Source organism: Chroicocephalus ridibundus, chromosome 9, assembly GCF_963924245.1.
Source record: "Chroicocephalus ridibundus chromosome 9, bChrRid1.1, whole genome shotgun sequence".
NCBI classification, from domain to species: Eukaryota; Metazoa; Chordata; class Aves; order Charadriiformes; family Laridae; genus Chroicocephalus; species Chroicocephalus ridibundus.
The window spans coordinates 22781947-22794950 of NC_086292.1; the positions used below are offsets into that span (position 1 = coordinate 22781947).

General features: G+C 56.3%; 2 protein-coding genes across 5 annotated transcripts in view; both read right to left on the reverse strand.

The window, feature by feature from the left end:
• Positions 1–899, reverse strand: part of NLGN3 (neuroligin 3) — a 52155-nt gene extending 51256 nt beyond the window's left edge. For all 3 annotated transcript variants that reach the window (XM_063345369.1, XM_063345368.1, XM_063345367.1), the window contains exon 1: positions 744–899. The gene's annotated coding sequence lies outside the window, so the exon portion shown is untranslated. The remainder of the gene's footprint in view (positions 1–743) is intronic.
• Positions 900–5525: 4626 nt separating this feature from the next.
• MED12 (mediator complex subunit 12) overlaps positions 5526–13004 on the reverse strand; it is a 39091-nt gene continuing 31612 nt past the window's right edge. The window contains exons 41-44 of one of the 2 annotated variants that reach the window (XM_063345707.1): positions 12113–12275; positions 8265–8456; positions 8017–8098; positions 5526–5970 (exon numbers count right to left, since the gene is read on the reverse strand). In XM_063345707.1, coding sequence (XP_063201777.1) covers positions 5927–5970; positions 8017–8098; positions 8265–8456; positions 12113–12275 — 481 coding nt within the window. In that variant the 3' untranslated portion in view covers positions 5526–5926. The remainder of the gene's footprint in view (positions 5971–8016; positions 8099–8264; positions 8457–12112; positions 12276–13004) is intronic. The other variant, XM_063345708.1, reaches the window with a different exon arrangement.

A 13004-nucleotide genomic window follows, 5' to 3' on the forward strand; every position in this document is an offset into this window, starting at 1 on the left:
CCCCCATTTGACACCGAGCCCATCCCGGGGGGGAGGCAGGGAATGCCCTTTTGCTCCGGGAGCCCAACGACTAATGTCATTCCCTACGCTGTGCCAAATAAACCGAGCCAAGGAGATCTCCCGCCTGCCCTTGACCCGGGGATGCTCACACCGCCAACCTCCCGCTGGGCGGCACCGGGCACATCCTCGCACCCCAAATAACCGACCCCGCCTGCGCCGGCACCCCCAGCATCCCCCTCCGCCACAGCCCCGGGGAGGATCCCAGTCCCTGGGGCGGGACAGCCCCCGCTCCCCGCCGGGCTGAGCCGAGTGGAACCGGGCGGCCGCGGGCCGGGGCTGCGGGCGGGGGCCGGGGCCGGGGCGGCGGGCGGGGGCCGCGCAGCTGAGGCAGGCGCACAATCCCCCTTTCAGCGCGTCGCCATGGCAACCCGCCGGCTCGCCGCGGCCGCTCATCCGGCCCCGTTAACCCCCGCCGTTACCCGCCGCCGCCGCGCTCGGCCCCGCCCGTTAACCCCCGCCGCGCCGCGCCCCCGATGCCCGGCCCGGCCCGGCCCCGACCGCGCTGCCCCGGCACCGGCAAGCGGGAGCGGGACCGGCCGGCGGACACCCCCGCCCCGGGAGCCCCATCCCCGCCGCGGCGGACGGCCCCAGCACCGCGCCGTGGGGCCGGTCCGGTCCCGCCCGGCCGCCCTCCCCAGCAAGAGCCACGGCGGGCCGGGCCGGGCCGGGCCGGGCGGACTCACCGTCGGGGGCGGCGGCGCGGCTGGGCCATGCCGGGGGCGGCAGAGGCTGCTCCGCGCCCCGCGCTCCGCTCGGTCCGGCCCGACCCCGCACCGGGAGCGCGCGGCGCGTGCACGGGGGGGGGGCGGGCGGGGGAGGGGCCGCACCGCAGCACCCCTTCGCTGCCGCCGCCGCCGCCGCCGCCCGGTGCCGGTACCGGTACCGCGCTCATCCGGCATCCCACGGCCCCGCCGCGGCGCTGACCGGGCCCGGTACCGCACGCCCCCGCATCTGCACGAGCCCGGGTACTGCACCGAAGGGGTGTCGCACCCACCGGGCACCGCGCAGCCCGGTACCGCGCCCACAGACCGCACCTGCACCCCCGCTGTCCCCCCACGGGAACCCTGTCCCCCGCGCACAACCGGCACTGCACAGATACCGGCCCTGGGCGGGGGGGTAACTCCCACTGACCCGACCGGGACACCCCCACACCCTGGGCACTCCACACCGCCCCAGCAAACGACCTCGTCTGTGGGGACATTCCCGCACTGCCCCAGGCATCCCTGCACCGCCGTGGGCATCCCTGCACCACCCCGAGCATCCCTGCACCATCTTGAGCATCCTGCACCATCTTGGGCATCCCTGCACCACCGTGGGCATCCCTGCACCACCCTGGGCATCGCTGCAGCACCCCAGGCATCACTGCACCGCCCTGGGCATCCCTGCACCGCCCTGGGCATCCCCGCACCACCCCAAGGATCCTCTTCTACCCTGGGCATCCTGCACTGCCCTGGGCATCCCTGCACCACCGCAAGCATCCAGAATCCTGCTCCACCACAGCCTGTACCTGCCCCAGCCACTCTCCGTGGGTGCCTGCCACCCCCTGGCACACCCCACAGCAGCTGGAGCACCCCGCGCCCCCCAGCCCGGGCATCGTTCCCCGGGGCAGGGGAGCAGCCCCCTGCCTCTCCACTGCTCTGCAACACCCAGCTGGTCTAGGGAGGATTCACCAGGTACCAGTACGGGATGTCTCAGCCCAGCCTCAGCCCTGGGGCCAGATGCAGCCTTGCCCCCCATCACCCTCTGCCACGCACTGGGTGGCAGGCTCAGCAGCCACAGCCCCAGCAGCACCATCCAGCAAAACCCAGCACCTCTGTCATTCTCCTTTCCTCCTGGCATGCCCCTTTCCAGCACGGGAACATTTATCCCTCCCACACACAGCCTCCTGGCAAGAGCCACCTCTCCCCCAGTCTGCCTCTGCCCACGGTGGGACTCTCTCTGTTTCAGTCCTGCCTGATGGGATTACAGAAATCATTCGAAACAGGGCATGGATTTGGGTCCTGCTGGATGTGTCTGCTCTCTGCATCTCTCTGCCATAGCCAGGAGAGCATCAGCTGCGATGCCTGATCAAAGAGGAGGACGTGCAGTTACCAGCAGACACCTCCACGCTGAGCTGATCTGGGCAAGGGGAGCTGGGCTCTGCCTCCCACTGCCAGAGCTGCAACCCAGACCCTGCCCAGGCTCCACAGAGTAGCCACAGCTTCCCGTTTAAGGTGCTCATGCAGCAACATCTGAAGGGTAGGCATTTATTTTGGATCTCCAGCACGCCACCAGCACATGCCCCGACTTGGTGAACATGCAGCCACAGGGAGACCCCTGCCCCCTGATGCAGGTTGGGCTCCACCTGCCCCAGCGCCTTTCGGCTGCTGCTGCAGGGCAGGTTGGAGCTTTCCTGCCCCTCTCCCCCTCCGAGGGACTGCTCGCTGGTGGTCGGCGGCCTGACCAATGCTGATGTTGGCCTGCTATATGCAGGGTGAGCTGCACACTGACGCCCTGGGCACCCTTGAGCAGACAACATGGTTCAGCACCCTGTGGGATGGATACACAACCCTGACCTGTGCCCACCAGGGTCCATCAGCCCTGAGAAGCATCTTGAAGGGGCCCCTGGATGGGTGCTGGGCTGCCCTGCAGCAGGCAGGGCTCCAGGATGGCTCCTTGTGTCCCACTGCCCGGGAAAAACAGCCCAGGATGGGGCAATGGTGCACAGCTGGCTCGCGGCCCGCTCCCCACCACGGGCACACCACAGGGAGGGCTGGACACTCGCTGAGCTGCTCCACTCCCGGCTTCAGCTGCTTGAGTGGGCAGCGATCGATTTTCTCACACAAGACCAGCTCTGACGGTGCCTGACAAGCCGCCTTTGCCCAGGGCACGGTCCATGGGGAGGACGGGTGCCAGGCTGCCAATGGCGGGGGGGGGGTGGGGGGCACAACCTGCTCCTGCTCACCCATCACCCCGCCCTGCCAAGCCTTGTGCAACCCGGGGCTTCGCCCCAGGGGCTGGGCACACACCACACGGCATCGCCTGCACGTGCCACCCGTGGATCCTGCCCAGACACCCCAGCATCAAACACACACCCCACACCCCAGGCCTCAGCAGGGCAGCATGTAATAAAATCCCTCCCGTGGCCTCTGGCTCTGGCACAAGCAGCGTTTAGCCACTACTCGGAGCAGGAGGGCTGGAAGCTGTCAGACCTGCTTAAAACTGCCGTGGCTCAGTGCTAACGTGCAGCACAGTGGCGGTGGCTGCAAGGCAGGCAGATCGCAGCTCACCACATGCGCCCTGTGCTGTGACTAGGTCTTGCCCTGTTGTCCCCATGTCCCCCTGCAGCCTCCGGCACCTGCTGGAAACCTCTGGGCAGCCAAAGGGTCCTGGACACTGGCAGCCCTGGGGCTGTCACCACAATGGAGCTCTGGAGTCCTGCTCGTGCTGCACAGAGCTGGCCTGCCAAGCCGCTGGGGGAGCCTTCTGCGAGAGCGAAGAGCAGGGGCAGCCCCGTTGCTGGGACATGGAATAAAGCAGGGTCCCCTGGCAGCAGGCACGTGTCCCCAGGGAGGGAGAAGTCATCCCCTTGCCCCCAGGGAGGCAGGGTGGTCCCTGGGGTGTTTTCACAAGGTCAGGTGCTCTCCTGCTGCAGCACCCCAGCCCTGCCACGGCTGCCCTGCAAGTGGCAACCCACCGCACCCCTGCCCAGAGCCCTGCTGCCTTCTGCCACCGCTCTCCAGCTGCGGCAGAGCCGCCCTCCTCCCACCTCCGGCACGGCAGCGATGCAGAAGGCAGCATCCAAGATGCCGCTCGGCGCAGGCTCAGCTGCCTCCTGGGGCCGGCAGAGGAGGGGGCCACTGGCCACGGCTGCAGAGGCCAGGGCGAGGGGCTTGTTCTGCCCAGAGACAGTGCCCAGCTGCACGGGCTGTGGCTCTGCTGGCCCCCGGGCACTCCCGGCCCACACCCCAGGCAGGACCCCTCCTGCCTCAGGCCCGGGTCCCTCCAAGCAGGGGCCAGCTGGCACAGCTACGGCTGCCAGCAGGTCTTCCACTTCTGGGGTCACCCAGCACAAGCTGTGGGCAAGCAGAGCCCTGGGGAACCGGCCTCCCGTGGGGCACAAGGGGCCAGGGGACGAGACAGGCGAGTCCCCAGCCTGCTGCTCACACAAGGGGACGAGCATGTACACACAGAGGAAGCAGCCCTGCACACACATCTGTTCTCATTAATGAGGCTGTCGCCATCAACTCCACCTTCCAACTCACCTGCAAGAACATGGCAGGAGCCTGGCGTGAGGGGGGTGCAGTTAGGGGACAAGCAGGGCGCAGGGCAGGGCGGTGGAAGGCAGCCCACACAGCCGCCCCCCTGCTCCTGGGGAGGAAGGGGCTCGGCGCCAGTTCTTGGGGCAGCAGACAGGGCCCGCTGCCGTGGGTCACTGACGTCCCTCCCAGCAGCCCCTCCTTCCTCCCCCTGCCCTAAGCTTGCCTTCTTGCTATGGCCCACCCTGCAGAACTTTCACTTGCCCTTAGATTAAGATCAAGTGCATCTGTTTCACAAGTCCCTGTGAGCCTCACCCTATCACAGAACGGTTCAGGTTGGAAGGGACCTTAAAGATCATCTCGTTCCAAGCCCCCTGCTCTGGGCAGGGACACCTCCCACCAGACCAGGCTGCTCCAAGCCTCATGGAGCCTGGCCTTGAACACCTCCAGGGATGGGGCATTGTCCTATCTTGCACAGATAAGAACACAAAAAAAAGACATTGGTCACGAAAAGCCACCAGAAGGACCACAAATCAACTGGTCCACAAGCAAAATGCTGAGGAAGAACCAAATAGAGGAGAAAGATGCTGGCGATGGCGGTTTCCAGGTTCAACAGACAGCAGGAATGGAGAGCACTAAGCTAAAGCAGCCTGCTACAGACAGAGATGAGACTCCATGCCAGCAGGCTGCATTAGCTGGGTCGAAAGCTGAGAATGCAGCCTGTTACCCAGCCCGAGAAAGCACCGTGGCTGTCAGGAAGGAGCGAGCAGAGAAGCCTTAGTGCCTATCAGCAAAACCACGCTGCGATGGGAAGTAGTGTTGCAAGTGCACACGGTCTGCAGCTCCTCCTAGACTGCAGAGACGCTTGAGCATCTCAGTGACTGCCGTGGCCGCGAAACTGGGCTTGTTGGGGCTCAGAATTGCCCTGCAATATAACCCCCTCTTTGCTTGTCCCACCTCTGCCCTGGTGGAACGTGCCACAGACTACTAGTAAGGCTCTTAATCAACAGATAAATCCTACAAAGCTTGTGCAAACCCTTGCAAGCGTGTGAACACCATCTTACGAAACAAACAGGGAAGGAGGGTTTTCTTTCCCAAACCAAATTGTTTAGCCATTCACAAAAGCTGAAGATGCAGCCATTAGTTCTACTGAGAAAGGGATAAAGACCACGTGTAGAGATGCTGCCGGGCTGTACTGGTAGGAGCGCTGAGGAGGAAAGGCAGGCTCTGAATACACAACTCCTTTTGCAAAGTAAGCTCTCTGTATTCATCCGAGAATGTCTGCAGTACGGGGTTCATCTGGTATAAATAAAGTACAAAATTTTACAATGTCTTAATCATTATTTTAACAAAAATACTAAAAACTGAGTAAAAACTGAAACCAAAGTGGGAAGGGAGACTATCAGCCACAAGGGATAAACGTTTGTAGAAATCGGATAGTAAAAACACTTTCTCTGTACAATAAAACCATCCTCCTGGCATCTCCCTGCAAGACGGGCAGCGGCGGCACTGGGGACAGAGGCCCAAGGGCAGAGGCTCGGGGCAGCCCCACGTTGTGGCCAGGTTGAAGAGGCCGTGTCCGGTCCACAGCGATGTCTCCACCCTGGATCAGGCTGAGGTGCCACAGATCAGTAGCGTCCAAAAGGGTTGTTGTTCTGCTGTGTCTGCGTATCTGTTGAGGTCAACACAGAGTTAAAACAGTCACAAGTTCTGGTTCGGAAAAAGAGATCCCTCTCCCCACATCACCAGCACAACATGAGGAGTGTGTTGCAGGCTGCGGTAAGAAGAAATATAACTTTGATGGCACTTCCTGCTCTGCGCCTTTGGGCGGCAGCACAGGCAGGACCCCACATTCTTTGGGAAAGAGACAGATATGTGCGAGTCCCAATCCTGAAGCTTCTCCAGAGATCTCTCCATCCCTCGTGGTGCAGCATAACAAAGCCCTGAAAGGTAGCAGCTAGCTGGGAGGAGGAGTTTATGGATGAATTATTTCTGATTTTGAAAGAAAAAAAAAAATCGGCCCTATAAGATCGCACAGCACCTGCAGCCACATAAGCTGCTCAGACAGCTAGTGTCAAACACTCATCCTCAGGCACACCCAGAAACCAGAGTTAGCAAAGGTTTCAGAGACAGCTACCCTGACTCCCTGTCAGTATCTCGGTGCAAACAAAGGATGTGCCCAAAGGACTTCCAGATGGCACAAAAAGGGCAGGAAACATGGTAAAGTTGTATTCAAGAACCTCATGAACTTCCAAACTGCTGGGACTGATGTTTTGTGACATACAGCACTCACAGTATACTTGGGTACTGACCAGTAAGTAAAATTCCGTAGAATTTTTTTTTTTCCTGAAACCACATCAACATGTTTGACCCTAAGTCAGACTAAGTAAAAGGAGACCAGCGAAACCTGGCTATCCCGCTCTCCTTAACTCCGCTGCACAACAGCACATTCGGGGACACCCTGGAGCCTCCTACCACAGCCTATCCTGGGCCGAAAGTATTCTTGTCCCCCTCCTACAGGCTGTTCTGGGTTTATGTCCTGCTTTCCGCTCCATCCCAGACACTACAAATAAGAACTCCAGATGGTTCCCGGTAGAACTGATGGAAGCCCAACTAGGGAGCATGGAAGCTGCATGCTGACACATGGCTGCATTGGACCCACGCATCTGTTCCATATAAAACAGCTCCGTTTGCTGTACAGACAGGATACAAAAATATGGTTATCCTGCTATATTCAGATTCGTATATGAAATCTTCCTACACTTGAATGTCTTGGCTGGGATCCTTGCACAGACTTGTGGTTTGTGAATCAGGCTAGTGGGAAACTTAGCAGATTAAAACTTCTGGTTTGGGGAGGTTTTTTTTGGTCACAAAGACTAAGAATTTTCCATCAGGGAGCAAGTATAAGCACAGTTTCCAAGCCCCCATTCCACATGTTATTACATGAGTGAAGTCTCACAATGCACTGCAAAAAAAAAAACAACCCAAACCTGTGCAGTCATCCATTTCTGGGCATTTTCATAGCATGTCTGCCATTTTTATGGCAGAAAAGCCAGTGAGGTGACAGTAAAACAGCAGGCCATTCAGAAGGGAACTGCACAGACACTGGGTTCAGTTTCTAGTTCCCCAGCCAGTAGCTCAGTGCAGATTACAGGAATACAGTGCCAGACTAAACACCATCTCTGCCATTACGCTGCGATTGCAGCCACGGAAGCCCCCAGAACACTACAAACACAGCAAGTGCGCAGCAACGCTTCCCAGGATACCCTCCCTGCCTCCAGGAAGTCTCGTCCTGATCACAACATGAACACAGTATCTCTGGGTCATCCACCAAGCAAGTGTCCCATGATTACAGCCTCCCTGTGCCCCTCAGAGGTCGTCTACAACAGAGGAAATACCTCTGAATGCTTTAAAAGCTGCAGACTGGATCATTTCGGGAAAGCTGCATGGCAGCCCCTACGAAGGCTCAGCTCCCTCGTCCCTCTGCAGGCAGCAGAAGGAAGGTCTGGAAGGCCGCTCACAAGCTGGCAAACGCTGCCTGCCCTGCTGCTGTTGCCCCCTTGGGCCAGGAACTCTAAGTCCTGATGCCACCTCCCTGCCAGCATCATTTATGGCCTCAGAGAGTCTGGCTCGGCCTTGCTTCCCTACACCAGCGCACATGCAATAGAAAACAGCAGGGAGGAGACTAGGGACAAGGATCAAGAACACTAAAGCTTACTGGAAAGCTGCTGTTGAAGCTGTCGAACCAGAGCAGCTGTTTGTTGCTGCTGCTGCGTCTGCTGAAGGCCCTGGCGCTGGAACTGCAAAGAGAGAAACACAGTTATAGCCACACCACCTGGCTGGCAGCCTCCGCATTCACATAAGCCCGGGGAAGCGCAGGGGAGGGAGAAGGGGGGGGACGCAGGTGGAGCGCCGTTGGATTTGAGCTGGACTATCCCATCCCTCTGCTTCTGAAAGAACACTCACAATGGGCTGCTGGGGGGGAAGAGCCTGCATCCCCAGCCCCGGGGGCTGGCCCTGCGCCTGTGGCTGAGGCACTGTGGAGACCTGGGGTTGCTGCTGTGGCTGCGGCTGTGGCTGCGGTGGCGGCTGCTGCTGCTGTTGCTGTTGTTGCTGCTGCTGCTGTTGTTGTTGTTGTTGCTGCTGCTGCTGTTGCTGCTGTGAAGGCAAAAAGAGAAGGGACCATCAGGGAACTGTCTGGGCAATGCACACAGCAACAGGGCCCAGGAAGGGATGAAGGAGTAAGGACGTTCCATGCAGTAACGTGCCCTCTTACACCATTTTCCTTCCAGGTACCTAAATTACCCAGATTTCACTAGAACCCTGCCCCAGGCTGAGAAACGGCAAGAAACACTGACAGTAACAAAGTTCTTCTGCAAGATGAGGAATCAGCAAATGGCAGGCAAAGAACTATGAGTCTGCTGGTCAGCTGGGGAATGACTAGGAGCAAACAAGATACAAGAATTGAAAACAACTAAGAGCTACCTCCAGAGGTTAGCTGGTTCACCTCCTTGCCTCAATACTGACTTCACTGAATATTTCATAGAATCATAGAATAGAATGTGTTGGGTTGGAAGGGACCTCTAAAGGCCATCCAGTCCAACCCCCCTGCAGTCAGCAGGGACATCTTCAACTAGATCAGGTTGCTCAGAGCCTCATCCAGCCTGGCCTTGAATGTCTCCAGGGATGGGGCCTCCACCACCTCTCTGGGCAACCTGGGCCAGTGTCTCACCACCCTCAGTGGAAAGAACTTCTTCCTAATGTCTCATCTAAACCCACCCTGCTCTAGTTTAAAACCATTGCCCCTCGTCCTATCGCTACGTGCCCTTGCCAACAGCCCCTCCCCATCCTTCCTGTAGGCCCCCTTCAGGGACTGGAAGGGGCTCGAAGGTCTCCCCGGAGCCTTCTCTTCTCCAGGCTGAACCCCCCCAACTCTCTCAGCCTGTCCTCACAGCAGAGGGGCTCCAGCCCTCAGATCATCTTCGTGGCCTCCTCTGGCCCCACTCCAACAGGTCCATGTCCTTCTTGTGCCGAGGGCTCCAGAGCTGGACACAGTACTCCAGGTGGGGTCTCAGGAGAGCAGAGTAGAGGGGTAGAATCCCCTCTCTGGATCTGCTGGCCATGCTTCTTTTGATGTGGCCCAGGATGTGACTGGCCTTCTGGGCTGCAAGCGCACATTGTTGGCTCATGTCCAGCTTTTCATCCACCGGGACCCCCAAGTCCTTTTCCGCAGGGCTGCTCTCTATCACATCATCTCCCAGCCTGTATTGATAACGAGGATTGTCCCAACCCAAGTGTAGGACCTTGCACTTGGCCTTTTGAACTTCATAAGGTTTGCACGGACCCCCCTCTCTAGCTCATCCAGGTCCCTCTGGATGACATCCCATCCCTCCGGCACATTGACCGCACCACTCAGCTTGGTGTCATCGACAAACTTGCTGAGTGTGCACTTGATCCCACTGTCTATGTCATTGATGAAGATGTTGAACAGCACCGAACAGGTATTTGCCTGACCTGTTCTCAAAATTTTCCCAGAGGTAGCAACAGAGCTCCTATACCTTCCCTAGGCAATCCACTCCAGGTCACAGTTACTCCTACTACTAGAGTTTTCCCTAATCTCTACCCCGAATCTCGTATGTTATGATTTAAGGCCATTTCTTGTCCTACAGCCAAGGGACAAGAACAGATAAGGGTTTTTTTGAAGACAAAAAAATCTGGAAACTTATCTCTCCTTTTGTCTCTGCCTCTCTAACTCGACGCCCAGCTATTTCAGCCTTTCCTTCTCAGTCACATTCCCCCACTCTTTGATCTATCTCGCTGCCCTTCTCTGCCACTCAAGCCAGCTGCTGTTGCACTTCAGTAAAAGGATGCAGATAAAACTGGATGCAGTGCTCCAACCTAGGCGTTGGCAGAACTACTTACAGTGAGAAGAATATTCAGCATGTTGAACTTGGGAGTCAGCATATGCCCACAAATCTCAAGGTTTTTTTGTTTCTCCTAATTTTCAGCTGTTTCTCCCACCTGCCAATGTAGTTTTGCACTCTCTAGATCAAAAGAAGAATTTCTAGCAGAAATATAAAGCTACTAAAAAACCCCCAAATGGTGATGCTAGGTACAGTTCTAATCACTGGCTCAAAAGGGTAAGGTTCAAACCTTGAATGGATTCAGAGAACAGACAAAAATCAAGAAAAGGAACAGCATCTTATGAAAGGAGGTTAGAAAAACCCGACCTCCTGCAAGTGCTCCCTAGGAACACATTGGGCAAACATCAGAGAGAAAGAGGAACCAGTGAACAACAGGACACACTGGACAATAACAATTGCATAGAAGAAGCAGTCACAAACACGTGGATCAAGGATTCAACCCAAAGGGTGAGTTTCTAGAGCAGCCCCCAAACTTCCATCTTAAACCAGTTTGGCCACCTAGGTTCCTGAAATAGGTGCTATGACCTGGGTACACAAGAAAGCGGCTGACTGACTAAATGAGCCAGGACACACCCTCCCACTCTCACGTCCTACCTTCTTGCAACAGCTGACTACCAACCCATGCAAGACAAACCAAAAGGCCATCCGTCCTTTCTACACCATGCCCTCAACTCAAGCACCAGGAGTCAGTTCTGCATCTGGCACGCCTCTGATAACGCAGCAGAAGTCCCAGTAACAGAGGAGTTTCTGGGCACTGCACTTTTTCTTTTTTAATCAACCAAGCGATGTCAGCTGAAAGCTGAAGGCATACACGAAGTTACTGAGCTAGAAGTGCTAGCAATTTGTCTGAGGCATATTTTTTTTCTAAATAGGAGCGATGGAGAATGCTAAAAGAAACCAAGTGAATAGTCAGGGGGTGCTACTCATCAAAAGGACTAAAAGCTGCTGACCGTGCCACCGGCAGTCTCTTGTCCAGTGCAAGGCAGCAATTCTCAAATACCGCTGACTGCAGCTCTCTGAGGAACCGCTGTCTCACTCTGGCCCCTCTCAGAAGACAAAGCCTCAGCACTCTGCGCCACGTAAAGTCTCCCCGTATTCTACAGGTTTGCTAGGCCTTGTCACAAGGTATGCAATTCACCAATTAACCCAAACCATTTCTGTGTTTCTCTGTCAATTCAACACATTTCTGTAACTCCAAGAAATATATTCATATCTGTATATCACATAAGCATTTAATATTCATAAGACCATAATGCAAATCCATGGAATACTCACGTCTGTTGACACATGCCTGTGAACTTCTTTGAACCTACAGAATTGGGTCTAACAGCTTACTTTGGATCAGTTTCTTACCATCCACTGTTAAGACACGGAGTACACGGACCGATTCACGCCAGATTTCCTGCCATTGGAAACTGCAACCGACGCTTATTTTGATCTTGTGAAAACGCAGCTATGCCCCTAAAAATGATCTTATGAGGAATAACCTTACCTGTTCTTGTGCAGACAGGGGAATTTTCACTTTGTTTCTAGCTCCTGCAACGTTTCTAAGATAGCTGGCTTTCTGCATAATCTTACGGGCTCAGCTGAAGCAGGAAGAGGTGGCACACAGGCCACAGAGGACTAAAGAGACCTTTACCGCTCCCAGCTTCCCTTTAGCTCATGCTGGGTGACTGGAAAAAGGCAGTGCAGCAGATGTCTCCCTCAGAGCTGGCCACTCCTGATGAAGGGAGAACCGCTTCGCCAATTATTACAGACAGCCCCCAACAGAGCTGACATCCTTCCTGGCACAGAGGAGCAGAGCAGAGCATTGCCAACACAGAGGTAAAAGCAGCACTGGACAAGCCTCCTCCAGCTCCAACAGTCTTCCTCCTGTCAGCAACCACTCACCCTCAGCATCTGCTGCTGCTGTTGCTGCTGCTGCCTCAGGTACTGTTGCTGCTGCTGGTCAGGCAGTATCTGGCTAGGTCGAATTCCTGAGGGAACTCCTTGTGGACCCAAGTGGTTCATCCCACTCATCATGGGGGTCTGCTGAATCGACTGGTGAGGAAATCTGTAAGACAAAAGGACAAGCTCATGAAGTAAAAGATTCACGGACAGCCAGCTTCTTTACCCCAAACCCAACTTCTGCCATGAACAAGACAGCCAGCCCAAATAACACCTTGCAATCCATGCTTCCTCTCTGCAGAAGGGTGAGGGACACCAGGGCCTCTCAAGGGGGTTCATCCAACCTGTTTTTCTAGAAGCCCTAACTAGCAGTCCTCAGTCCACCGTTCTGCATGGTTTTCCTACTGGATTTATGTCTGCTCAGGAGCAGTGGAAGTCCCAGATCATAGAATAACAGAATAGTTTGGGTTCAAGGGACCTTTAAAGGCCATCTAGTCCAACACCTTGCCATAGGCAGCAACACCTTCAACCAGATCAGGCTGCTCAGAGCCCCATTCAACCTGACCTTGAATGTTTCCAGGGATGGCACATCTACCACCTCTCTGGGCAACACGGGCCAGGGTCTTACCACCCTCAGCGTGAAAAATTTCTTCCTTGTATCTAGTCTATATCTGCCCTCTTTTAGTTTAAAACCATTACCCCTTGTCCTATCACCACAGGCCCTGCTAAAAAGTTTGTCTCTATCTTTCTTATAAGCCCCCTTTAAGTACTGAAAGGCTGCAATAAGGTCTCCTGGAGCCTTCTCTTCTCCAGGCTGAACCCCCCCAACTCTCTCAGCCTGTCCTCACAGCAGAGGGGGTCCAGCCCTCAGATCATCTCCGTGGCCTCTTCTGGA